This window comes from Zootoca vivipara, chromosome 11 (assembly GCF_963506605.1).
Source record: "Zootoca vivipara chromosome 11, rZooViv1.1, whole genome shotgun sequence".
Classification (NCBI taxonomy): Eukaryota; Metazoa; Chordata; class Lepidosauria; order Squamata; family Lacertidae; genus Zootoca; species Zootoca vivipara.
In genome coordinates this window covers 34,902,532-34,929,438 of record NC_083286.1, presented here as the reverse complement: position 1 = coordinate 34,929,438, position 26,907 = coordinate 34,902,532, and the positions used below count along the sequence as shown (strand labels likewise).

The 26,907-nt window shown below is 43.9% G+C and overlaps 1 protein-coding gene across 5 annotated transcripts in view; it reads left to right on the top strand.

Annotated features, from left to right (window-relative positions):
• FAM169A (family with sequence similarity 169 member A) overlaps positions 1-26,907 on the top strand; it is an 82,351-nt gene that overhangs the window by 24,337 nt on the left and 31,107 nt on the right. For 3 of the 5 annotated variants that reach the window (XM_060280229.1, XM_060280230.1, XM_060280228.1), the window contains one exon: positions 24,316-24,351. In XM_060280229.1, the coding sequence (XP_060136212.1) occupies positions 24,316-24,351 (36 nt within the window). Of the gene's footprint in view, positions 1-16,614; positions 18,518-24,315; positions 24,352-26,907 lie in introns of those variants that run through there. The other 2 variants (XM_060280232.1, XM_060280231.1) reach the window with 2 other exon arrangements.

Sequence of the window (26,907 nt, the reverse complement as noted above, 5' to 3'; positions counted from 1 at the left end):
GGCAAGAATATCTTTGAGAGATGTCTCACTCAGCTTCGCTGGAGCAAGTAATGCCTTGGCCAGCTTGAAGGTCTCGGGCCCACAGTAGCTCAGGAATGTGGCCCTTCTTTTGCTGGCATCGGTGATCCCTTGAGCCACTGCGAAGAACTCGAAGCGTTCGACGTAGTCTTCCCAGGTGTGGGGCTCTGATGGCTGGAAGGGCTCCAATACCCTTGGACTCTCCATTGTCCTAGCGGGCAGGGTCGTCTTCTCAGCTGGCCAGTGAGTCTTGTTCTAAGCTGCAATCCGGACTCTGAGGCAGGGCTGTGTTTAACCGCTCCTCAGCATTCCGGATCCCACCTTCGTCGCCAGTTGTTGTGACGTGGGGTTTGTGATTTCAGCTCTCTTGACATAACATGCTGGAGACAGTTCTCTAGTAACAGCTCTTTATTAAAGTGAACAAGACTGAAGACTGAGGAGAGGAAAGCTACATTTATAGGGACAGGGGACTAGCTAGGAAGGGATACATTTTGGAGGGAACAATATCAAGCAATCACAGTGCTGCCTTTTGGAGGAAACCAATAAGACAGAGGATCCAAATACAGCAGCTTAAATGAACCAATAGTAGCTGTACCCTCTGGAACCAAAAGGCAGTTACTTTATCCTAATGCAAATACAGACAATAATAATACAGATATAAAATCATTTGACTCAATACACAACACCATGTGTATGTGTAAATAAACTATTTAGCATAAAGACACTGCAGCTTCCGCTATGCTTCATTTCCAAAAGGAAACATGAACCCTGGGGAAACACCTGGATCCCTGGAATCTCACACTGCAGGATTCATAGCTGCCAAGTTATCCCTTTTTTTAAGGGATTTTCCATTATACTGAATAGGCTTCTTCGCGAGAAAAGGGAAAACCTGGCAGCTATGGCAGGATTGCAGGCTAGGGCTTAAATCCTATGCAAAGGAGTAAATCCCATCAGCTACAGTGGGACTTCCTTTTGAGCAAATTTGCATAGGATTGCAGTAAGGTTCTTAAGCCATTCCCCCTATTATTATTTTTTGCATTTGTTGTAACAGGCAGGGCCATGTTACACGTTATATGTGAGAACTCTCAATTAGGTAAATATTTGATTTCTTTTTTTCATATATATGTTTAAAGGACTTACAACCAATCAATCATCCTTGGCTATGTTTGATATGGGAACCAAGGGGAAACCAATACCTTCTGAAAATAGGTAAACAAATATACAATGAATATACTAGGCTGTGTACACATGGTTGTACCTTTTACTCTGGCTCCAGTGTGCTCCTATCACTGGAATTTGAATCATTGTGCGCACAACTTTACACACAATGCAGAGATATCCTGCTGTTTCATAAGAAATACTGCTGTTTTTGCCTCAAACCAGCTTCAGTCCAAAAGGAAAACCTAAGTCACATTCACACACTTGACAATAAAATGGATGATCTGCACCTTATTAATCAAGAAAACTCAAGGAAACTCTGATATGCTAAAGAGGAGGGTTCGAGGAAAGGAGACAGAAATTTGTACAACCAAGCTAGGAGCGCACTGACGAAGGAGATTATAGTGGCAAAACGAACCTATGATTCGGACTCAATTCTCAAACATGTCTCGGCTACTCTTTGGAAGAATTTACAGAACATTTCTGAATAGAAGAGAACATCTTCTTTTACTGAATATAAGAGAACATATTCTTCTGCTCTGGAGTCAAAAATTGGCAAACGACCTGAATCAGTTTTATAGCAAAGTCAAGCATTATCAACTAGAGCAATTCACTCAGCGCCAGAGGCACCAGCAACCACCTCAACCTGTTCTGAAGTCACTGTACAGGGACAGAAGGCAAAAGCTCCAGGCGCAGTTGGAGTGGCTCCTCTTCGCTTGAAATAGTGTTTTGCACACTCCGATCCTCACACAGATATTTAACAGATATTTTGTATAAAATACGTTTACATTCAGGGCAGCTTCTAAGCCTGGGCTGGGTGGCGCAATGCGCCAGGGCGCCTTTCCACCAGGGGGCGCTGCCGCCGGAGTTGGGATGGAGGAGGAGGAGGAGGTGGTGGTGGCCGCCGATGCTGCTGGTTCTGCCTCCGGAGGACGGGGAGCAGGAGACAAGCCCGGGGGCTGCTGTGGGTGCAAAGGGGTCCGCGGCTGCCTGCTCTGCGAGGCTGCTCCACCCCCGCAGGTGCCAGGCGCAGCATCGGAGGAGGAGGAGTGTTGGTGGGGGAAGAAGCCCATGCCTGCTGCCTTTGGCCCCAGAACCTCTTCGGCCGAGGGGTGCGTGCCTCTTCAGGGGGTGCAGAGTGGAGGGGCCCACCACATGGGCGGTGGGAAATTGCTGCAATTATAGTAGTGGGTGGGAGGAAAGGGGCCAGAGGAGCCACTCCGCTGCGAGGAAAGGTTTGGGGCTCTTTTGGTTTGGGGAAAAGGTGCAGGAAAAGTGACACAATCATGGCAATCATGGGGGAAGTGGGTAGAGGAAAGTGTTTTCCTCCCTCTCTCACCTAACACTCGAACTCGCAGACATCCCCCGAAGCTGAATATTGGGAGATTCAAGACAGAGATACTGTAAGTGGAAAGGGCCCTTCTTCACGCAGCACAAGGGTCAGCAACTCTGGGAAACCAGGGGGGGGGCGGGCGTCGGAGGGATCTTTGAACCACGGCGCTGGATAGGCTTAAGACGGCTCTGTTTACATTGTAAAATTAGCCAAAGCAAATTCCAAGTATGTAACTACTTGGCGAATAAATTACTATTCTCTTCTATTCTATCTGAGCTGTGTACATTCTGAGACATTCATTGTGCATACACAGATGACTGCATCATGAACAGGTGTTGTGTAAATTGTGAGGGGTGGAGAAACAAGCAGGTAATCTGCAGACATATCTGACCCCTCCCTGGTGTGTACAACAGTGTGTATAGAGTATTACAGCCTTTGATCTCTCTCCCTGCCACCTCCGGGTCCTGTTTGTGTTAACAGAAGGAAGTGTCGCACTGGGTGGTGCAGCAGAAGGAGAACAAGGGGGAGAATTGCCCCATGCCTTCTTGCTCCCTGTGGCTGTTTAGCCCCTCAAGGCCTTTATACTGCTGGTGTTGCATAAAATGCTTGCAAATATGGAGAGAGAGAGAGAGAGAGAGAGAGAGAGAGAGAGAGAGAGAGAGAGAGAGAGAGAGAGAGAGAGAGAGAGAGAGAAGGTTAGAGGATCACTGCTCTCAAAGCGTCTGATAGGCTGAAATTAGAGAAGGCACAACAGATACATTTATTTGGAGAAAGTATAAAAAACATCCATTAGGCTTCTGCTTTTAATGTGTATGAAAATCCGGCAAAGCTTATTAAAATGTTGCCTAAAGCATTTTCAGGGCACCTTCAGTCTGGAAGGATTATTATGCACTGCTAAACTAGGGTAATAATTTCTCTCAGATTGTCAGGCCACGTAGGAAAAACATAAGCTGTGCACAGAAGGGCTGTAAATGTCAAGGCTGGCCTGGAATTGCCCTTTCAAACCAAAGGCAACTCACTCACAAGATACACAGTGCATGAAAGGCGTGGTTGCCTTTAATACATGCTTGGTCTTTTTTTAGCAGAATATTTTGTGATAGGTTTAATAAGGATTGGGACTATGGCATATGGGCATGGGAAGGGCGGACACTCTAATCCTTTCTCCATGTTGTAGTCATTAAAATCCTGCTCCCCTTCAAAACTGCTACTTGGTGCTGGAGGGAAGCAAATAGCAGCTTCGAAACAAGGGGTGTGTGTGTGTGGTTTCCATTGTGGCTGCAGTAGGGTGGTGAGTTTGAAAGGGTTAATGGCACTCCTTGCATTCTCAGCCTTGTGTGTGCTACAAAACTTAGGACAGATGGGTGGATGAACTGCACATACTGATTAGTTTGCATATCTTTGCATTTTGTGTTGTTAGCTTTCCTTTTTAAAGCCCATCTTTGTTTAATCTACAGAGGGGGAAATTCCGATATGATTGGGGCTTACTGTATATTAATATACAAATATGTTGGCAGTTCCTTCAAAATTATGTCAGAATCAGATAAAGCAAGGGCACTGCAGAAGAATAATCACAATCGGGGAGAAAATATGTATCGTAGCAGGATGAGACTTTCCAGCTCTAATCTGCTGTTTGTGTTTGTTTGTGTGTTTTGTTTGTATCTAGTAATAACGGGCTGCATGTCCCCCCCCCCCCAATGCATTAAACTGTGTACAATTCATGCTTTCATAAGCAAATGGGCAAACTGGAAACACTTGAATGGTTGCATTGTCCATTGATTATTACCCATTTTTTTAAAAAGCGAAAGAGAAGTGGCAAGCTTCAAGACAAATGCCAGGCTCCAGAAAACTACCGTATTTAATTTGATGATTCTGCTAATGGCTCTGGAGTTTGGCACACAAACGCTCCAAACAGAATCCCTCACTCCTTCGTGGAAAACTGCATTAGAAATTCAAAACTAGTGGAATTCAAAACCCTTGAGAGGTGTTTTTTTTGTTATGCACATAATTGGTTCAGTGTGTCTTAACAGGTCCTGTGATTGTGCTCACAGATTCCGTGTAACTTTTGTTTTCATTCTGAACTTATTCTTTTTTTTACGAACACTAATGTATTCACATTAATGGTTCACATACATTAGTGTCTTAATACTCAGCGAAGTCGCTCACCACCACTCGCTGTGTTTCAAGCTGCATTTGAATATTCCTGTCCACACCAGAGAGTGGGCAGTGATGTCTCTTACTTAACCCCATGTGTATTACCCGTTTGTTTTCTCTTTGCCTGCAACCCCTCGCTAAAACTCCTATTCACTAAGCTGTCTACTGTGCATGTTCATATGGAACAGCTGTCTCAAATGTACACGCTTACCTGCAACGTGAATGTGGCTCACGTTTTAAAATTGGATGGAAGCTGGTTTAAGAAAAAGTTATCAAACAGCAGTATTTCTTGAGAAACTACAGCACAAATATGGATTGCAGCTGATGTCATGTGTACACAGCTTCAAACACCAGCAGTGGGACCACACTGTAATGTGTACACAGCCTAAGAAGGCTACATATTTGCTAACTTACTTTCAAAAGGTATTGATCTTTCCTTGGCTCCTATGTCAAACATGCAGTCTGGATTAACAAACTGTAAAGACTCCAAACATATGTATGAAAAAGAAATCAAACATTTGCCTAATTACTTAAGAGTACTCACTTATTTGTTCCAGGATAACCCCGTTAGTCTGTAACAAGAAATGCAAAAGAAGGAGAGGTCTGAGGCACCTTAAAGACCTGAGTGCAATCCTATGTGTTTTTTTGGTCCAAACTAAGTCCCATGTTAGCTGGTGGGATTATGGAGATATTATGGAGATTTTTTAAAAAAACTAATCTCCAGGAAAGGACCTGCAGGCAACAGCTAATTGGAACGGGAGTGGAGCAAGAGATTAAAAGTGTTATTCCTTGTTATTCAGTGCCATTGTGGTGTCTTTGATCCTAAGTAGCCACAATATAATAACTACTTTTGTGGAAAGCTCTACCTAACCAACAATGTGTAGAAAAACAGCATGAATTTATGTTGAATTTAATGTCTTAAACTAGACGGGAGCTGGTTCATGCTACTACCCACTTAGGGTTGTTGTTGTTTAGTCGTGTCCGACTCTTCGTGACCCCATGGACCATAGCACGCCAGGCACTCCTGTCTTGCACTGCCTCCCGCAGTTTGGTCAAACTCATGTTCGTAGCTTCGAGAACACTGTCCAACCATCTTGTCCTCTGTCGTCCCCTTCTCCTAGTGCCCTCAATCTTTCCCAACATCAGGTATTGTAACTATTTGTTTTATTACTGTGGAATTTCCGAAAGAAAGCATTTGTAAAAATTAAAAGAAAAATTAAAAATAATAAGTTGCATTGCTGAAATAAATGCACTTTTCGGTGATGTAGGCTGCTTCACCTAATTGTCTAACTTCAGAGCAGGCCTGTGTTGTTTTGTTTTTCAAGAGAAGTGGTTTGAAGAGTGTGGCTTTTCATATTATGTTTCAAAGAGGTTTTCTCCCTCTGTGCTCGTCTTGGGAACAGGTGGGAGAAGTTGCCTTGCTGGGTAAAAGATAATAAGCAATCTGTTTGTTCATTTCTTTCTGGAATTTCTTTAAGACAGTGGGAGTTTCTCACTCCTGCTCAGAAGAGCCACCCTCAAAGGGAGTGGAAGTGTAGGTGCTCCTCTCAAGGAACTGAACTGTTCAAAGAGGGAATGGAAACTCGCCCAGCCAGAGAGCCTGCATTCTCTTGTGGACCAGCCTTCCAAGGGCCACATCATGCCAGAGGCAAAAGTGGGAGTAGCAAAGGATATGACTTTTACTGTCCAACAAGCTGCATTCCAGCCAGGCAAAAGCTTGAGATTTCTACAGTCATTCTGCATTAGCAAGACTCATTATTATAGTTAATAACACATCTAGCAAGGCAAAAGCACCTGAGGAAGGTGTGGAGCATAGGTGGGGAAGGGTGTGGTTTGGGCAGAGAGACCTGGAAGAGTCCACATTTGGCTCCAGCCCAAATGCCCTCATAACCCTGCGTAAATAAATAAAACTATAATTACCGCTCACTCATCAAGGCAGTGGGAGGGGTTTGCGATCCTGGGCTTCCCGTGCCAGGGCGACACCCCCTTTTTGATTGCTGGCTGTTGCTCCGCCCCTCCCCGGCTACCCAATCAGCTGCCGGCTGTGAGGCAGAGCAAGGACCAGGTATTGCAGGGCTCCCATTTTTATCCCATACATCTGTTGTTGTGTCTCATTATTTATGGGTTGGCTCCCGGGCCGGGGGGTTAGCACATGGGCTCACACTCTCTTCTCTTTCTAGTTTAGAGAGAAGGGGTTGCCTTTGTCTAGTTACGTTGTATGAACATGCTGCACTTCAGTGGTGTATGTGTGGGTTGCTAAGAAGCATTTTTAATGATAAGGGAAAATATATATATTCTGTAAGGTTATGTGAGTGGGCACAGGGGCGTCACAATAGGGGGACGGGGTGCCCCAGGCTCTGCAGGGGCGGCGCGGCGCCTCGCTACTGTAGCCCCCTCGCTACTGTGACGGTGGCACGACCGCCATCGCGGAGGCCCCGATGTTTCTGGCCTCGCCCCTCGCTTCTTCCTGGTGGGACAGAGGCAAGGGGCGGGCCTGAGTAGGAAGCACGCGGTTTTAAGCTTGGTAATGAGTTGCAATTCAGCCAATCACCCATTCCCACCACCCTTCTGAGTAATACCCCTCCCCACCCTCTGAATATACATAAGGGTCTGGTGACTTCTGTTTCAGTGTATCTGAAGAAGTGTGCATGCACACGGAAGCTCATACCAATGACAAACTTAGTTGGTCTCTAAGGTGCTACTGGAAGGAATTTTTTATTTTTTGCTGTGACTTGAACCATCAGAGCAGTGGAGGAATTTGTTAGAGGGCCACTGGATCATACAGTATTCTGGCTGGGAGGTCATATCAGTGCAGCAGAACAGATGTGTACCCTGTTTTTTTATTATTAAAAAAAATATCCTCCTTGTATACAAATATAAGTTATTTGCAGTTTTGTCAAAGGCGAGCAGATAACAAATAAAGCAATACTACAGCACAAGCCCTAGAATGAAGGGGGAATGATAGTTTTGGAATTTGAGACAATATTTCTACAGAGTTCATTTGCAGTATGTTTCATAATGGAATTTGTTTCCAATGCCCTTATAGTAGCAATATACAAACAGTGCAACGAACATTTCCAGGGAGATATTGGCAGCCTTTGCTTACGTTGTCTTACGTTGAACCACTTTCTTGAGGACACTCGGAACGCTTAGCAGTTGTTGTGGAAAATGAGTGTTACTGAGTTTCAACCTAATATCTGATAACAAGAACAGCAATAGATTATTTATTGTCTGATACATTCAGGTGTTGGTTTGTGGCGGCTGTCTTGCTCATAGTTTGGCATTGTTGATGTGCAGTTTTTCAGATATCTATATATTAGTAAAGATAATGGAGCATCGCACCAATGAATGCAAGTTTAATTCAAAGCTGGATAATTTTTTTTAAAAAAAATCATAGCTTTGGAAAGAGTTGAGATGAGGATTGATCACATTATTTCACAAAGGAAAGGAAATATGCAGGAAGCAGGGGAGGAAACTGTATAACATCTAGCATTGAGTAAAAGCTACGCTTGCAGAAAAGGGTTATCTATGGATACATATTTAATAATAATGCTCGGGAAATTATTATAATGCATTCCTTTACATGTTTATTTGATATTAGGCAGGGCTTAATTTGTCTCACTCCCAGAAATCTATCTCAGTATCTTAACTCAGCTATTATTGAAATTGCTGGCCATGCATGTTTGCAATCAAGCAAAGTGGCTTTTCCTAATAGGAGCATTGTATCGATATGTATCTGTGTGTAAATAATTAGAGCTAATTGCTTCAGCAGCCTGCTCCACCTCTCCTTTCTACACCCACCTCTTCCCTTGATGGGAAGGTGAAGAGATTGCCACCAGTTTCCATGAGTTCAAGGAGAAAACACCCTGTGCATTCAGGATCTTTAATAAGAAGTTCAGCACAGCAGTCACTTCCCTGCAGTCGTTCACCTGGACTTAGGAATGGCAGCCCCTGAGATGCAACACCGGAGACAATCACTAGCCCCTAATACAAAAGTTAGGGAGAGGAATGTGTAGGCATAGTAGCAGATAACCTTTAACTAGCTCTCTCTTGGTCCAGTTTTTCACACAACCCTGTGTTTGCCTACTGAAGCCTTAAAGCAGGGGTTGCCATTGGGGTGTCTGAAGGTGTCAGTGTGCCTGCTGGCAAAAACGTCTCAGTAAATATAGAAACCCCACGATGCAGGACTGTTTGTTCTTCTTGCTCAGTTCACTCCCACTTCCCATTTTGCAGTTCTTCTATAATGAATGAAGCAAAAACCACAAATACACTCAATATTTTCGTCACCTTTTTTTAAACAGCTAAGTTGACACACCTGTTTATTTTACACTAAGGTTGTGTCTAGGTTTTACTGACAGTTTTTCAGATATCTATATATTAGTAAAGATAATGGAGCATCGCACCAATGAATGCAAGTTTAATTCAAAGCTGGATAATTTTTTTTTTAAAAAAAATTAATGGGCCTGGTTTGGCCTTGCCATTATTGTTTTTAATTGGGTAAATCTGAGTATGACTAATGTTGGATACCACATAGTAAGGAACCTGACATGTTGCCTGATTCACATAATTAAAACACGTAATTTATTTGTTATCGTAATTGCTCCCAATTGTTTGGACCAATCACTAAGTGGGAGCTCAAAAAATGTATCTTCCAGTGTCAGTGGTGTAGAGTGGGTTGCTAGTGCCCAGGGCCATGCAGAGGGGGTAGGAGGGAGGGAAATGGATGGTATATGCATGCACATTCAACTGCCTAATGAGGTCCGCATCACCCAGGAGATTGCAGCCACAGAGACAAGAAAAGAAGAGTCATTCTGTTGTCTGGTGAGGTCACTTCCCGGTTCACAGGGAGAAGCTGTTTTCAATTTAGCCCAGAGACAGAAGCTCACAGCTGTATTGAAGCAGTGCCACGTGTCAAATTTTTGCGCCCCTAACAAATTTTTTGCACCCGACAACTGCCCCCGTGGCCCCCCTCTCATGCTACGCCAGGGCTCTCGTCATTTTTAAAGCTAATGTTTATAATTAGCTGTGTTTTCCTAAGGCTTGGTTTACCCACTGAATTTTATTTATCTGTTCTTAAAAATGCTTTTTTAAGAAGGAGAAGGAGAAGGGGACGTCAGAGGACAAGATGGTTGGACAGTGTTCTCGAGGCTACGAACATGAGTTTGACCAAACTGCGGGAGGAGTGCCTGGCGTGCTGTGGTCCATGGGGTCACGAAGAGTCGGACACGACTAAACGACTAAACAACAACAAAAATGCTTTATATTGCTGTATTATATTATATTATAGTTATATATTAAAAATATTTTTATTGAAACTTTTAGTTCAGGGCAAAAACTAAAAACAAAACATGGAATAATCCACAAATAAACTAAAAAGCAAACAAAGAACTTTCCAAAATATATAGGATCAAGCGTTACCACAAAATTTCCAGTTTTCCCTTGCTTTCCTTATGGCAAAAAAGACTACGTAACTTTGGGGAAAGTGGGTTTGTGGCACAGTACTGCCCAATTGACTATAATTGAGCAACCTGGATTTGCTGGTGACTGAATCCCAAAAATAGTGACAGTCTGGGAAGCACCCTAAGAATGGGGCTGTGCATTTTAAATATATATATAAGCAAGGCTCCCCCCCCCCCAGCTCAGTTCTGGCATCTTTCGGGTGGGCACCATTGCCATTACTGTATAAGACAGGGGTGGCCAACTCCCTGGCAGTGATCTACCCCCTTTTTGGGGATTCAGGTCAAAGTTGTTGATTTTTTTTTCAGGGAGTAGGTAAAATATTGAGCGTTTTTTAGGGGAGCCACAGTTGTTCAGCTTCTTGGGGGGAGCCAATGCTCTACCAGTGATCTACCGTGGGCGTCCAGTGATCTACTGGTAGATCACGATCTACCTGTTGGACATGCCTGGTATAAGAGAACAAGGGAAGCATTCGGGGTGCTTTTTCTAGAAAAATAACACTGTATATAAGGATTAGGAAGTAGAATGCTTTAACTCAGCCTTCCTCAACCTTGGCCCTGCAGATGTTTCTGGCCTACAACTCTCATGATCTCTAGCTTGCAGGACCAGTGGTCAGGGATGGTGGGAATTGTAGTCTCAAAACATCTGGAGGGCCGAGGTTGAGGAAGCCTGCTTTAACTGGTAATCGTAGAAAAGAAGACATGTGCACCATCTGCAGACCAACTTGATTATTGCAAGTGATTCACAAAAACCAAATGCTAAATCCTATGGAGTACCTTACATGACAAAGCACTGCTCATTCCTTATGTCAATTATTTTCCTTATCAATATAAGTCAATATATTTTTGTTAGTTAAACAATTATCCAGTTTTCGAATGGTGGTGCATAATATGATGGCCTAAGATTGTGTAGCTTTGCTGAGCTATGGCAGTTCACTGGAAGTTATTGTTGCTGTTCTGGTGTCTTCTTCAAGCTCTCTTCAAAGCTCTAATTTCCAAAAGCACAGTGAACCAAAAACTGCCTTGAGCTTTTTAGATGAAAGATGGGTTTTATAATAAATAAAAAGGAGGGGAATAGGGCTGCCAGCTAACTTGAAAGAATGCATTCTGGCCCATTTCTGTCTCTTTAATATCTGGACATCAGACCAGTATTAGTAGGTGATCATGCTCACATGCAGTCCATGCCAATTGAGGCCAATATCATGCAACCAACAAAGTGGGAACTAGTCCCTAAAGCTTACATCACAATATATCTCTACAGTCATACCTTGGTTTAAGTACGCTTCAGTTTGAGTACTTTCAGTTTAAGTACTCCGCGGACCTGTCTGGAACGGATTAATCCACTTTCCATTACTCTCAATGGGAAAGTTCGCTTCAGGTTAAGTATGCTTCAGGTTAAGTACGGACTTCCGGAACCAATTACACTCATACCTCGGGTTAAGTACGCTTCAGGTTGAGTACTCCGCGGACCCGTCTGGAACGGATTAATCCACTTTCCATTACTTTCAATGGGAAAGTTTGCTTCAGGTTAAGTATACCGGTACTTCAGGTTAAGTACAGACTTCCGGAACCAATTTGTGTACTTAAACCAAGATACCACTGTATATAAAAGCTAGTAGTGTGGCAGAAGCAGCAACCACACCACATTGGTGACACTTGAATCACTTCTTGGATAGGCTTTCAAATAATCCTCTGATGGATGCATACCCCACTCATAAGGGTCTGTGAACTAAAATTAACCCTAATGGGCAGGAAGTTCAATGCACATTTATACTGCCGGTGAAGAAGAGTTGTTAATCTGATAGCTCCACCTTGTGGCCAGAAGTTTTAAGCACAGAATTGAATGAATTGTTTCCTGCACTGACCTTAACGTGCGCTGGAAATGGGTATGGCCAAGCGGAGCTATCAGAATACCATTTATTTTATTATGTGACCCACCTCAACATTCATTGGGTGAGATCCAATTAAGTCATATTCAGAGCAGACCCATCAAAACCAATGAAGTTAACACCATTGATTTTAAAGCACTTACTTTATTGCTTAATTAAATGGTCATCCACTGCTGAATTTGTTGAAAGCATGCTCAGATGTCACTTTGGGTTTTATGAATCATCCCTGATGGGATGATGATGATGATGATGATTTTTTTGCATTCATAGTTTGCCTTTCAGAATTGCCTGCCCCTCTCTTTTTTAAAAAATATTTTTTATTAATTTTCCAATTAAAACCAATTATATCACATTCAATATTTCAAATTATACACATATATATATCAATCAAACCGAATGTTATGCCAAATCATCTAAAGAATTTTTTATTTGGGTTCCCATGCTTCAAGAAATTGGGAATTCCTCGCAACTGTCCACTGCCGTCTTTTTTCTAAAGTTCAAATCGTCCTCCAAGTTCATAATAATCCAGATCTTCCCCTTACAGTCACATAGATGTTTTCCACTTTCATCCGATTGTTTCCCAGCCGCTGAGATAAATATCAAACAAAGTTTCACAGATGTTCTTTCTCCTGTGTGAGTTAATCAGTCCAGCCTCCCCATAAATCTTCTTAATGGAGCTCCTTGTTGCGTCGAAGCAGCCCGAAGCAGCGCCATCTCAAAAAGCTCAAATCACTTTCGCTTTCTCTCATAGCCATGAAGATTCACGATCATTATAGAATTTACAGCTTTTTCAGGCAGGAGACCCAAACATCAAACCATAAACTCTTGGTAAATTAATGGATCTCCTTGCCCTATAGCTGAACTTAGCTTCAGGTCGCTGCTCCAATTTAAAGTGCGTCACAACTCATAAATCCTCCGAGCGCGTCCAGAACTCCTTCCGCCCGACTAGGGGGAGGCTTTTCTCATCGGCAACTCCACATCTTTAAAAAAATATGCTCAGTAACAACAGTTATAAAGTTCAACTCACACAGTCTTTTGCTTCTCTTTCGCTCCAAACAAGCCAGGACATCGCGTCCGGGAAGGTACGAGGCAACGATATGAAGGAAAAAAAAATAAAAACTCGCTTCCCTTATCGCTCCGTCCCCATCAATCCTTCTTCCAGATGCAGTACAATCTTTGACTCCTCTCCTTTCAGCAGCATAAATTTCTCAGCAGTAAACAGCGCTTCTTCCCCTCCTTCTGAAGTATGTCCATAGATTTAAGCCTAATTATCTTCTTTAACCATGGAAATCCCCGCCATGCAGATTAGCGTCCGGGAGTCCTGGCCCTCGTAAGTGCTCAGCCCAAGCTCCCCCCACTCCAAAAACAGTCGGAGTGGGTCTGGGGGCATCGCGGGCCAGCGGCCCCTCTCCGTAACCCCCGGAGAGGGTAGGGGGTTGCCATTTACTCCCCTAGCAACCGCCAAATTCCTTACGAAGGTCAGAGAGATGGAAAACAGGTCCGCCATTCCTGCAGGCGGAAACCGGAACCGCCAGAATTGCCTGCCCCTCTCAAGGCAGCTCCCAACATACCCAAAAACATATATATAGGTCTTTCTTTTTGTCCCCACCCACCCAGACCTTCCTAGGCAGGCTGAAAGCTATACATATGGGATCAGCAAGCATATAAATGTCTTGCTGGTAGATGCTCATGAGGTTGGAAGTTAGAACGGACCAAGTCAGTGTCAGTTTGCATTTCTTAGTGCAGAAAGTATTGATGTGTAGAAATCTTTCCTATACTGATTCTTTTATATATATATATATATATATATATATATATATATATATATATATATATTGTATAAAACTGAAAAATACATAAAACACATTACAAAAACCTAAAACACAAAAATAGAAAATAGCAAACAAGATAGGAAAGAAAAAGAAATCATATTTATCATTCTTATATCCTAACATTGTTGACTTCCTCATATCCCTCCTAGCTGCGTTTCCTTGTAACTCATCCTTAGTAATTTCCATATCATAATTCAATCATCTTATTTTTACCTTAACAAACATTCCATTTCTTGTTTAACACTTATATCTGAATCTTAATATACTACAATACCTTTACAAATCCTCCTCTACAACCTCTATATACTTCCAAACCTTGTATCAAAGATTTCCAATATTGCAATTATTTCTTATATACACTTTAAATTTATTCCAATCTTCTTCCACCGACTCTTCTCCCTGGTCACGTAGTCTCCCGGTCAGTTCAGCCAGTTCCATAAACCTATTCTGATTAATTCAAGAGGGTTCTGGAAGTTTCTGAAAGCTGGTCTGTATGAAAAATGCTTCATGATTGTTTGGGTTATACCTTCAGAGAAGCTGAGTACAGCTGGCTTGAACTGGTTCTCTTATCTCTTCCAATTAACGCCATGCTGACTATATACAGTAGGCTAGAAGGAGCTTGGGTTTTACTTACTCTTTCTATCTCTCTTCCTTCTGGAGTGGTGTTCTGTACATAGTATGCTTAGTGTTAAGGTTTAGTCTTGTTTTAAGTTTATAGGTTTTTGTAAGTGCTGCAACTGGATTCTTATGGACTGTGCCAATCCTGAATGTACTGGATTTGTGACCATTATGCTTATTTGCGTTCAGTAGCTCTGCTGGATGAAATACAATTGCCTCTGGTCCATTTTTTGGGCACTCTGCATCGTGTTTAAGTTTTTTCCTCCTCCGAAGAAGCTGGGGCGACACTCAGGACCGTGATTGCCCCATGCTGGCAGCAGGATCATGAAAAGTCCCTGAGACATGAGCTTTCACAGGGGCACCTTAAACACACAAAAACAGCAGGTGGTACTAAATAAAAATAAAATAGAAAAATTCCTTCCAGCATCACCTTAGAGACCAACTCAGTTTGCCATTGGTATGAGCTTTCATGTGCATGCACACTTCTTCAGATACCAGGGTGGTACTGTCTTTCTTAGAAGACTTCAACTTCAAACTTGGGGTACAAGACTGCGTGGAGTTCTCATCTAGCACATCAGTTTATTTATCTATTTTCCTCTGAATAGAAAGATAGCAAGTCGTGAAGAACAGTTTGGGTCTTTGGAATGGAATCTGAGTATAGGTGAATGAGTCGTGTTTGTGTATGGCTACAAAATAATTATAAAGTAAGTGACATGGTATAGGTATGAGTGGAATGTGGTATGTGTGTGAAGGTCTAGCATATTTCTGGGAAAGTGAAATTTTTAAAAAGTCTCAGCATTACCAAAATACAAAAAAAAACCATGTGATTAGTATATGTGTGGATTCTCAAATCATTTTGACAGCTTAGTAATTGTGATCATACGATAGCTACTTGACTTGCTAATTTGTGTGCTAGTTCCTTTATTTCTCATGAACGCTTGCTGAAGACTTAATAGTCAAGATCAGGCACCCGCAAACTCGGCCCTCCAGATGTTTTGGGACTACAACTCCCATCACCCCTAGCTAACAGGACCAGTGGTCAGGGATGATGGGAACTGTAGTCCCAAAACATCTGGAGGACCGAGTTTGGGGATGTGTGGTCAAGATAATTGCCACCTTTAAATATTTGAAGGGCTGAGGCATAGGTTCTGTACGCATGGATTGCCATTGATGCAGCTCCAGTGTGCTCCCTCTGCTGGTTTTTGAAACGAAGTACACATGATGTTGGGACCCAGGTGGCGCTGTGGTTAAACCACTGAGCCTAGGGCTTGCTGATCAGAAGGTCGGTGGTTCGAATCCCTGCGATGGGGTGAGCTCCCGTTGCTTGGTCCCAGCTCCTGCCAACCTAGCAGTTCAAAAGCACATCAAAATGCAAGTAGATAAATAGGAACCGCTACAGCGGGAAGGTAAACGGCGTTTCCATGTGCTGCTCTGGTTCACCAGAAGTGGCTTTGTCATGCTGGCCACATGACCTGGAAGCTATACGCCGGCTCCCTCGGCCAATAATGCGAGATGAGTGCGCAACTCCAGAGTCGGTCACGACTGGACCTAAGGGTCAGGGGTCCCCTTTACCTTTTACACATGATGTTACCCACCAACCAATCATATGTATCCTGCAGTTTCTCAAGAAATATTGTTTGATGCGTTTCCCCTCAAACCAGCTTTCATCCAATTTGAAAACATAAGCTGAAGTTAACGTGTTTGCATTTCACACATCTGTTGCACGTGTCAATGCACAGATGATGGGTTCACTGAATTAGGAGTTTGGTTCAGGTATCTCTCTGTGTGTGCAAGTAAAGTGAAAAAATCAAATAATGGTGTGTACAGCAACGTAAAACACGACTTGAAATGCAGTGGGGGGAAACACTCTCACAAGCATTGTGTATGTGCCTGTAGCTAAAGAGGCAAATTTGTCTTCTGTTGTTCCAGATGGTGGGGCCTGAACCAAAGGTCATAATTACAAGAAAGAGGACTGGCTAAATGCTAGGAAAAACTTCTGACATTATAAGCTGCTTGGCAGTAGAACACTGTCCTGAAAAAAGTTGGACTTGTTCACAATGCTTAGAAATTCTGAATACACACTTCATAGAGAATGAACTCGGAGTGTGCATGTATATTCATATATATATATATATATATATATATATATATGCAAATAATTACAGTAACTAGGAACCAACTTCAGCTTCATGGGTAGCCGTGCTTGCGTGTGGACACAGTGAAGAAGGTGGGGCACTTTTGTGCAAGCTTTAATCAGAAGAGGACAGGTGGTGCTTACCTGGGTACAATTCCACAAAATGCACAGCTAAAGATAAAGGCGTATAAGTTTGGAAAGGGACTGCCCTCTGAGCTGGAACAGAATCCTATTAATATCTCTCTACTTATTTATCTTTACAAAGTTCCTAGATGGTTCTCTAGAATTATAGTTTATTTCTCATTTTCCGGGGCATAAAACTACGAAGCAGGTTGGGGAACCTTTGGCCCTCCAGGGACTCATCTGTATGTCATTTAATGTGAACAGTAAGCTTCCTCGACCTCCCTTAAGTCTCCATTGTCCATATGATGCTCTCCTCCAAATCACTGCCTTCCCACACTTTCCCGTGGGCGGTTGGTGATTAAAGGAGAACATCATATGGCCAATGGAAAATTAATGGAGGTACTGGAATTTTACTGTTCATATTAAACAACAGTACTATCGGGGAGCCCCAGATGTTGCTGAATTACAACTCCCATCATTCCTGGCCAAAGGTTCCCCATACCTGGCATAGAGCTAGAAAGATAGCTTAGCCTAAACTCAATCTTTACAACAAGCCCAATGGGTCAGATGCATTTAAATTTATAAAGGTCCCAAAGGAAATATATACTTGATTTTGTAAACATATATTGTATTTATTGTAACTGAGGCTCATGCATGTTTACTAGGGAGTCAACTCCATTGCATTCAGTGGGATTTACCTGACTTCTGAGCAAATATATGGAGAATCAAGCTGCAAGTCCCAGCGGTTCCATTTAATTTACTCCACAATAAGCACGTATAGATTGCAGATTTACCAGGGCTTAATCCCACTGAGCAAAGTGATATTTACTTCTGCGCAAAGGCGCTGCAAGACATTGCAAAACACAGTCAAACACCTGCAGTCCAGGAGCCTAGATGATTAAAGACAGTTTCTTATAAATAAAACGGGGACTTTCCTTCTGTGTTATCCTATGCCAGTTTTATGGCTTACAGTATTTAAAATGCATGGACCATCACTAATGCCTGCCCTTTCTTTTCTTCATTGCAGTAACATTCATGATGAACATCCTTTCCTCCAGCTCCAAACCCCCCTTTGTTGTAAAATCATCTTTCCAATCCATTTTTAAGCATTTCCCTACTGCACGTTCAACAAAGGCTGTCATTAACGTTATAGTCCTCGCCACTCTGCCATACCCAAACAAGAGATCGCAATGCCGCCAACCCTCTCCAAATGTCTGCCTCCATCGCTGCGTTTCTTTGCCGCCTGCCCATCACTTGGCAGCTATCAGTCATTTTGTTCTCTGGAATATTTGCAGCGACTGCTGTCGTGGAGCACTGCTGCAGCAATAGATTGGGGGCCTTTTGGAAGGAAAGGTAGGTGGTGTGTTGTGCCAACATTACCCTTCATTTTGCATTCATAAATCCTTCGCCCAGCTGTGCCGTCTTTGGAGCACGACAAAAGGAAGGCTTGAGTCGATTTTACGCACAAGGTCTCGTTTGTCCCCGGATTTCTTTTGTTGTTGGAGCAGCGGCGGTGGCAGCAGCAGCAGCAGCAGCAGCTTCTTGCCGGCTGGGCGATGCACTGAGGAGGGAGAGCTGCAAGCGCGCTGGAGTGGGTGCAGCTGAAAGCTCCAGACGTTGCAGAATGAGTGCGTCAGAAACAGGGAGAGGAGATGCGAGCACGGCAGGGGGAGGGACGCCGATGATGCTATCAGGCGCCTAGTAGCAACAGCGAGAGGAGCAGAAGGTGAGCCTAGGTGGACTCCTAGCCGGCCCCGCCACCCCCGGTCCGTTTTGCAGCCCCGGAGGAGGTAGATTTGCCCGAGGTGAGTGAATGCAGAATGCAAGGGGCGTGCAAGGAGATGGGGCAGCCTTCGGTTGATGACAACCTGCTCCCCACTCTCCCTAGTAATCCAGGCCTGGCAAGCACCGGATCCAGGATTCATAGTTGTTGCTAGGCAGCCCGGGGTGGGAGTGGTGGTCAGCCCTGGGACTAAGGGTCCTTCCTCCTCCTCCTCGAAAGGAAGTGACTGCGCTTGTCGTCGCGTAAAGCCAGGTAGGCGAGGGGAGCGGAGACCCGCCGCTGGCGTGTGCGTGCGTCCCTCTTTCCCTGCGCTCCCCCTTGGCGTGCGCTCTAAGCCCACCCTCTCCATGTTCTCTAGGCCTTCCTGCGCTGCGCCTGCTAGGTAGCGGCGCGTGCGCGTGCATATATCCCAAGTGTCTGCGTCCCTCGGGTGCCCGAAGGAACCTGGCTTCCGACCCCCACCGCACCCGCTAGGAACGACCAAAGGTGCCTCCTCGCACCGGCTCCCCGTCCGCCCCCTCCGGCTTTTCGCCCGCCCACGTCTCCTCTCCGGAGCGCGGCGTGCGCCCGCAGCCTTTTCTTGCCGGCCTCAGCTGCGGAGAATGAATTAAACCCGCGCTCCGCTGGGCGCAGCGCTGGGCGTGGGGTCACCGAGGGCGGCGGCAATGGTAACGGGCCGGGCTCATGGTACTTTGAGGGGTTCAAGTGTAATCCGGAGGGGGGGGAATTAACAATCGTTAATTGGCAATGTTCCCTTTTCTGTTCCAGCGGCTTGGCGCCCCTCCCCCTTCTGCCTTTTCTTACTGTGATATTGTATGGAGGCCAATAATTGTGGTGGGAGGGTTGTCGGTGCGCGTTATTCTTGCCCAGTACTCGTTTTAAGCCTGTGGGAGGGAAGGGATGGTGGACTCTGAGGAGGTATTTGCAAACATCTGTGGAGGACGTGCATTTTTAAAATGTCGGTGTGAGAGAGGTTTGCTTTTTCTGGATTGTTTACGTCGGGGGCGGGTCGGTTTCGGGGTTGTGGTGTGGGGTCTGTTTCTGCTAGAAATTCAAAGTAATGTACCCTTAGTGTGAACGGTGGAGTCAGCAGCTGTGTATTTTACAGTATTGGGTTTCCCTTTACCATAAGGTCCTGGGGTGGGTAACGGCAACTAAAAAAAATTAAACAATTACTGTATATACCAAATAAAACAGTCAACAACCATAAAGACAGGTGTAAGGACAATGAAAAACACTTCCATGCATAAAACAATTACATATATAAAAAGAGTTAAAATTTGTTCCAATGCAGACTGGGATATAAAGATATTCAACTTTCCCAATGTCTCAACAAATGCAACTGACTTGTAATAATGTTATGAGAGACATTGCACATATCTTTGTAAACCAAGGAAACCTTTAATAATAATAATAATAATAATAATAATAATAATAATAATAATAATAATAGATATTCAACTTTAAAGGCTTGGTGATAAAAAGGTCTTGAGTAGGTGCCAAAACACACACACACACACACACACACACACAACCAGAGACTGCCTGTTAATATGGAATAGGAAGGCTTTCCAAAGGCTGCTACCACATTAAAGGCTTGATTCCTATATCTCAAGAAAGGAACCTCCTGATAACATGGTATCCACAGGGGGCATTCTCCTGCAGAGCAGAGTGATCAATTGGATATACAAGTGATGAGACTATCTTTTCAGTTTCCTAGTTCCTTGCTGTGTAGGGCTTTGTACCCCAGTACTTGGCAGCATGTCCTGTAAGCTATACACTGAGAGAAAAAAAGTACTGTATATAAGAGTACAAATCTTCATCTAAGTTACTACAGATCAGGGACCTACTTAAACATAAGACTCTTAAAGCTGGCCAGTAGAACTGCACAAAGACCTACGGTAGTCAAAGGCAAACACATTTCATTCATTCAGCCTATAGGAGAGTAACTGAGAACAAGACTAGCCGTGCCAGAGAAATATATATTTTCACTTGCGTTAAATTATACGGAGTAAGAAGTAACTTTTATCAACTGCAAATCACCTAGAGTTGTAGATCCTGAGGATCTACCTTTTACCTATCCTGGTTTACATGAAAGTATTCGGTAGGATCTTTTAACAAGTCACAGGTTAACTTTGTGATTTATATAGGGCTTATAGCAGGCATGTCCAAAGTCCATTTTGGGGGCCAAATTCAGCCCCCATGGCAGCATATGCCCTGGGGTGGTAAAATCTTTAAAAAGCTCAACAACTTAAATCCTAAAAAAAGCTCAGCAACATTGGTTGCCCCTCACACATGTTCACTTCATCAAATCTGGCCCTCTTTGAAAAAAGTTTGGGCACTCCAGCTTATAGGAATGGGTAGTCTTGCACATGGTTACAGCACAGTCCAATCCTACTTAGAGACAAATCTGTTTGGCTTCATTCCCAGGCAAGTAAGTGCAGGAGTGCAGTTTAAATTCAGGATAATTACCAGGAGTGGTGATTCCCGAAGTGTGTGCTGGAGAGTTTCTAGGGAGGTCTGGGCTCTTGGAGCTTTGCGTGTGCGTTTGTAGTAGCAAGTTTATTACGTCTTTGCTGTAGGACTCTCAGCTGTTCTTGAGGGATTTCATACCTGATTCTAGCAAGATGCTTTTGTGTGCCATGTTGCTTTTGCTGGTGTAAATAAATTAAGGTGGTGCTGTGGTCTAAACCACTGAGCCTCTTGGGCTTGCTGATCAGAAGGTTGGCGGTTTCGAATCCTCGCAACAGGGTGAGCTCATGTTGTTCGGTCCCAGCTCCTGCCCACCTAGCAGTTCGAAAGCACGTCAAAGTGCAAGTAGATAAATAGGTACCGCTCCGGTGGGAAGGTAAAATGCGTTTCCGTGTGCTGCTCTGGTTCGCCAGAAGCGGCTTAGTCATGCTGGCCACATGACCCGGAAGCTGTCTGCGGACAAACTCCGGCTCCCTTGGCCTATAGAGCGAGATGAGCGCCGCAACCCCAGAGTCGTCTGTGACTGGACCTAACGGCAAGGGGTACCTTTACCTTACTAACAATAGACATGATGGTGTCCCTCATGTGTCTGCCTTTGTGCATATTGCTGTGAAGGGGAGCACCATGCAGAGGCACTATAAATTAAGAATATGTTTCCAAAGTGGCCTGCCTTGAGCTTCTCCAATTTGTGTGGTGGTGAGTGACTACACAGTATGTCTAATACCCCATGCTCCCTTGCCTTGATTTCAAGGGTGACAAACAATTTGTGTCCCGTCCCCCCTCTCAAAGTTATCCGATGCCATAGAATCCCTCACACCCTTCTGCTCGTGGGTCTTGTATGTGCCCTTTGTCATTTTATCAACTTGCCTCAGCCAAATTGTTGTCTCAAAGTTGAGGAGCCTCATAATTCTTACAGCCTTGGGAATTGGTTTTCTGACTAAGTTGAACGTCTTCTGCACCATGGCAAAATTATGTTTTGAATCCTAGGAATTACTGGGGCTCTAATTCAGAATTACTTTAGCATGCATCCATCTCTGTTCCCCAGGCTTTGGGACCTGGATGGATGCAAACTGATTTCATACCAGGGCCTTGGCTCTTTCAGGTTGCATTGCAATTACTGGCAGTGCTGCAATGAAGACCTGTCCTCTTGTATTCTCTAAAGCAGGCATCCCCAAAATGCGGCCCTCCAGATGTTTTGGCCTACAACTCCCATGATCCCTAGCTAACAGGACCAGTGGTCAGGGATGATGGGGATTGTAGTCCAAAACATCTCGAGGGCCGAAGTTTGGGGATGCCTGCTCTAAAGCACCATGCACATTGATGGTGTTGTTTGCACCACCACCTGCTAACACCATTTTAAAGCATGTGAATGGCATCGGAGTAGGGGCTTAGATGAGCAATAGCTTCTCCTTAAAAGAGAACTGCTGTTGAGAAGCTCAGGAAAGGGTCTTTCCTTCTCCCACTAAGAACCTTGCTCTAGCTAGGAGGGGCCAGATGCAGAAGAAGAGAGGTTTTGAGGTGTTGCAGCTCCCTCTTCTGCACAGTTACTAAAGGTCAGCAATATCAAGGGCAACACAATGACCATATACAGTACAACATACAATATGAAAATCTTTATGGAAAATTTCTTCAGATCTTCAAAAGTAATAAACTGAAATCTTAAAAAAGTCTCTGAGTCTTTTAATGAAGCGCGATGCCAGACTTTATCTAGTGGAAAACAAGCTGTGAAGCTTTGTGTAATCAGCAAATATGATGTCCAACACTGAAGGTGCCTGAGCCCTTTCCTCATTTGTATCCAGTCACCCTAGTTCTAGAGCAGTGTTTCCCAACCTTGTGCCTCCAGATGTTTTGGGACTACAACTCCCATCATTCCTGACCACTGGTCTTGCTAGCTAGGGATGATGGGAGTTGTAGTCCCAAAACATCTGAAGGCACAAGGTTGGGAAACACTGTTCTAGAGGACATTCTCAGTGTGTGGGTGTGCCAGAGAGGCCTGCTTGGTTGTGGGGTGGGGTGGGGGACTTGAAAATTGTGGGTAGGAAGGAAGAACTTGTTCTCCTCCTCTCCAGATTTCCCAACCGCCACCAAATGGCCATTTGGGGAACTGCAAAAAAACTCCTACCCTCTATGAGATACAGTATTTTGTTTGTATTGGAAGGAGTGAAATGCTCTCTAGGATTATAATTTTATCTACTCAAAATGTTTAGTATGAATTTATGTGTGCAAGACAAAATACTGCCGGAGAAAAGGTTAATTCCTCAGAATTCTGTAGACTTGAGTCCAAGATGCATCCTAGACGATCCTGATGTCCGTGAGAAGAGCTAAGAGAGCCTTAGCTGGAGCTTGCCACCTCCTCCTGGTGACCTTTGATCTAGTTTGGAGATACTGTATTAGAGGCAAGCACCCTGTATCTGCTGTCCTTTTGATATGGCTGACCCCTTGCGGTGGAGCTTTCTGCCTCTCTTCTCAAAGGACTGACGCAGATACCCTAGGGGAGAATAGGGTGCAGCAGTGTGCAGCTCCCTCTCTCTAGTGATGGCGTATTTGCAATTTTGTGTGTACAAAACTAAGGCATTTACAAGGCTGCAATTCTGTGCACACTTACCTAGAAATGAGCTCCATTATGTAGAGTGGGCCTTATTATGCAGTAAACATCTGTAGATTTCCATAAATATGCCAACTAGTACAATTTTATTTGGTAAGTTATAAACAATGCATTTGACATTGTTGGAAGTTTTACTGCTTTAGGCATACTTTTATTGCATACATTTAAAATTTGCCCTCAGAATCTCTAGCCTGGCAGTGCAAATTGAGGGTGTACCTTAGAACCCAGTAGCCTTCAACATTTTCAGATCTGGGATCCAGTTTCATCCAGAACATGCATTGGAGATGGCGAGTCCCACTTCTCACCAGACATATCTCCTTCAGGAATGTGTTCCACAGTTAGGGTGCACCACGGAAAAGACCCTTTCTTTGTACTTCTAAAGATGGAATGCAGAGGAGGGGGGGCAGTTTGCTTGTTGCCACCCCCGTGAAATCAGGCTGCAATTCAGTTGTGGGTCCTAATCTACCAGTTTATGACCAGTGCCCTAGAATAGCTCCTGTTGCAAGAGAAGATCAGCATCAGGACAAATTGGCTTCCAATCTTGTTGTCATGGAATGCCTCATTTTGTCCAGAACTTTGCAAACCAGTGAGCTAGAAAACAAAGCTCATTGTTAGGAAGTGCGAGTTTTAAGCTGTCTTAATAGGTCTGGCAGAATAACTTTGACAAGAGGTATGTCATACCTCCGTTCATCTCAGTAAATTTCACCTCTGGATCCTAATAATTCTGCTTTTCTTTTCCCCAGCATAAACTGTCTGACCACATCAAATCCCCAGGGACTGTGAGTATTTGTTCGCATTGACTACTCTCTTACTTTCTCTAATCTGTTTATATCCAGCTTCCATTGTGTGGGGAACAACAATTGCTAAAAATAATAATAAAATAAATGGCTGTACAACAGAGGTACCCCATGCTTGGCAGAATACCAAGCATTTTTGTAAACTGGTCATTTATCTATCTGGCAGCTTTGGGCAGCGTGGGTGTGTGGTACAAAATCTGCTAAGGTTGTATGCAGAACAAGGGCTGTTTATATCGGGGGAGGGGTATATAAAAGTGCAAAAAAGTAAAAGGGCCTCATTGGAAAAGTTGCTGCCATTTGAATTCTAAGCTTGCTTCCTTGGAAGCAAACCCCTCTGGAGCATATTGAACTGTGATTCTAATTCAGATGTGCTCTGGATATTTGCAATGGAAGCCAGCTCCTGGGCAGCACTGACTGGCACTCCCTGTGTATTTATTACATTTCTATCCCAGCCTTCCTCGCCGAAAACCCCATAATGTATGGAATCAAGGCACTTAATTGCCCTGAATCCCTGGAACAGTGCTTGTACCTTGAGGATGGAAGGTGGGTTATACTGTATTATATATTATATTATTCCACTGTTTTGGAACCTAATATAAGTTAGCCTAAGGAAATTCACAGGAGGAGAACTTCCAGTCCCCTGAAATGTTTTGATGTAGGGCCAGGGGACCTTCCTGAACGATGTGGTTGGGCAGCGGGGAATTGTGCGAAGGTGGGCAGAGCTTCACATCTGCACCCCGTCAGATGGGGGGGGGGCTTTTCGCGGTGCCCGGATGGCAATAGCATAAGGAGAGCACATGAAACTTCCTGTGAATTTCCTTAGTACAGCAGCTTTTCTTAGGATCCAAGCCACAGTTTTTAAAACAAGGATAAATATGCATGTTATGCTTAAAAAAGCAAAACAAAAATATAACAAGGAGGTTGCCTGTCTAAGCCTTGAAGGAGATGCAGATGTTTCATCTGAACAAGCATTCAGTTTGTATCAGCCAAACTGTCAATGGGGGCGGGGGCCACAAGGCTCACCTTGTGGGTGAGGAATGTGGTGTGAGCTCTCTTTTATATTATAGAATCATAGAGTTGGAAGGGACCATGAGGGTCATCTAGTCCAACCCCCCTGGGCAATGCAGGACTCGTTTGCCCAGGTTGAACCCACAACCCTGAGATTAAGAGTCTCGTGCTGTATCTACTGAGCTATCCCAGCTGGATATGTTTGTCTTCATCCTTCTCTTGGTTGTTGCTGCCAGTTAAAAGTATCCTGACAAACAGGTACCCATGTGTGCATCAACTGGAATGCTAAAGATTGCCAGGCTCCCTTGGAAGTGCAAGAGGAGGTGGGTGGCATGGGGCTGCTACCCATGAAGTGTTTGTTGATTACGCCATTGCTCATGACGCAACGTGATGGCAAACGCCATTTTGACCATGTAAAGTTGACAAGTGACGAAAGCATTTGCTTTCAGACAGCTGCAACCAGCAGCATATTTGAGCAGCAGGAGGTTAAGAACTTTTCTGGACGCTCTTGGTCTCGCACCCGAGATGATTGCATTGCAATGGTAGTTTCGGCTGGTTCGGTATCATCCTAGCAACTCTGTTTAAGTCCATGTGTCCCTGATGTTGCCTCAGTGGAGGATGGAGAGGGGTGTGTGAGTGTGTATGCAAACTAGCCCTACTGTGCAGAGGTAGAATTCACATTCATTGCCTTGCATGCTTTTGCTTCTGGCTGCACCCCTTGCCACGTGGCCCCCTGAAAGACACTTCAGAAAGAAAGTGGCCTTCAGCTTGAAAAAAGGTTCCGCACCATTAGTGCTACACCAGCAACACAACATAGAGTTCAAAGAAGTTGGAAGCTTCGCTTTGATGATGCTTGATATTGGCAAGCACAGTTGACAACCATTATCTGAACCAATATACTTTTAATGCACAGCATTCCTCCCTTTCCCGTGCCTTTAAAGGGGCTCAGTTTTTCAAAGAGCTGTGGGAGTTACCTCCCTACCAATGCCGTGTGTGCCACTCTAAATTGTGCGCCCTTAAAGGAGGCATATCTGTAGAAGTTCTGACCCTGGAAAGGTCCCCATGTTCCTATCAATTCCTGGCCCTGTTAACCTGCCTTTGTGGTATTCAAGGCATTTAAACAATTCTGAAGAATGAAAGAGCTGTGTGCTTTCATGAGAGTAATTAATTCTGGTTACCACATGATTTGTTGTTTCTCATATAGACTCTTTAAGTTGAGAATGGAGAAAATAGTATACAATATATATGTATATAAATCTTATCACTCATTTAAATCAATCTTGCATTTTTGTTATTTTAGATTTCACCTATGTGCTCCAAATACCTTTAATCTGTTTCACAACTGACATAATTATCCTTGCACAAGACTTTGTGGGATCATGAAACCAGTATTGTGTTTTTAAGTTGTATGTTATATACCGCCTTGCAATATTTTATACCAAAGTGCAGTTTATAAATATTTAAATAATGATAAACTACTTTGGGTGATTTTAGGTTGTCCCATCTAGATTAATTTTGTCTTGTAAAATT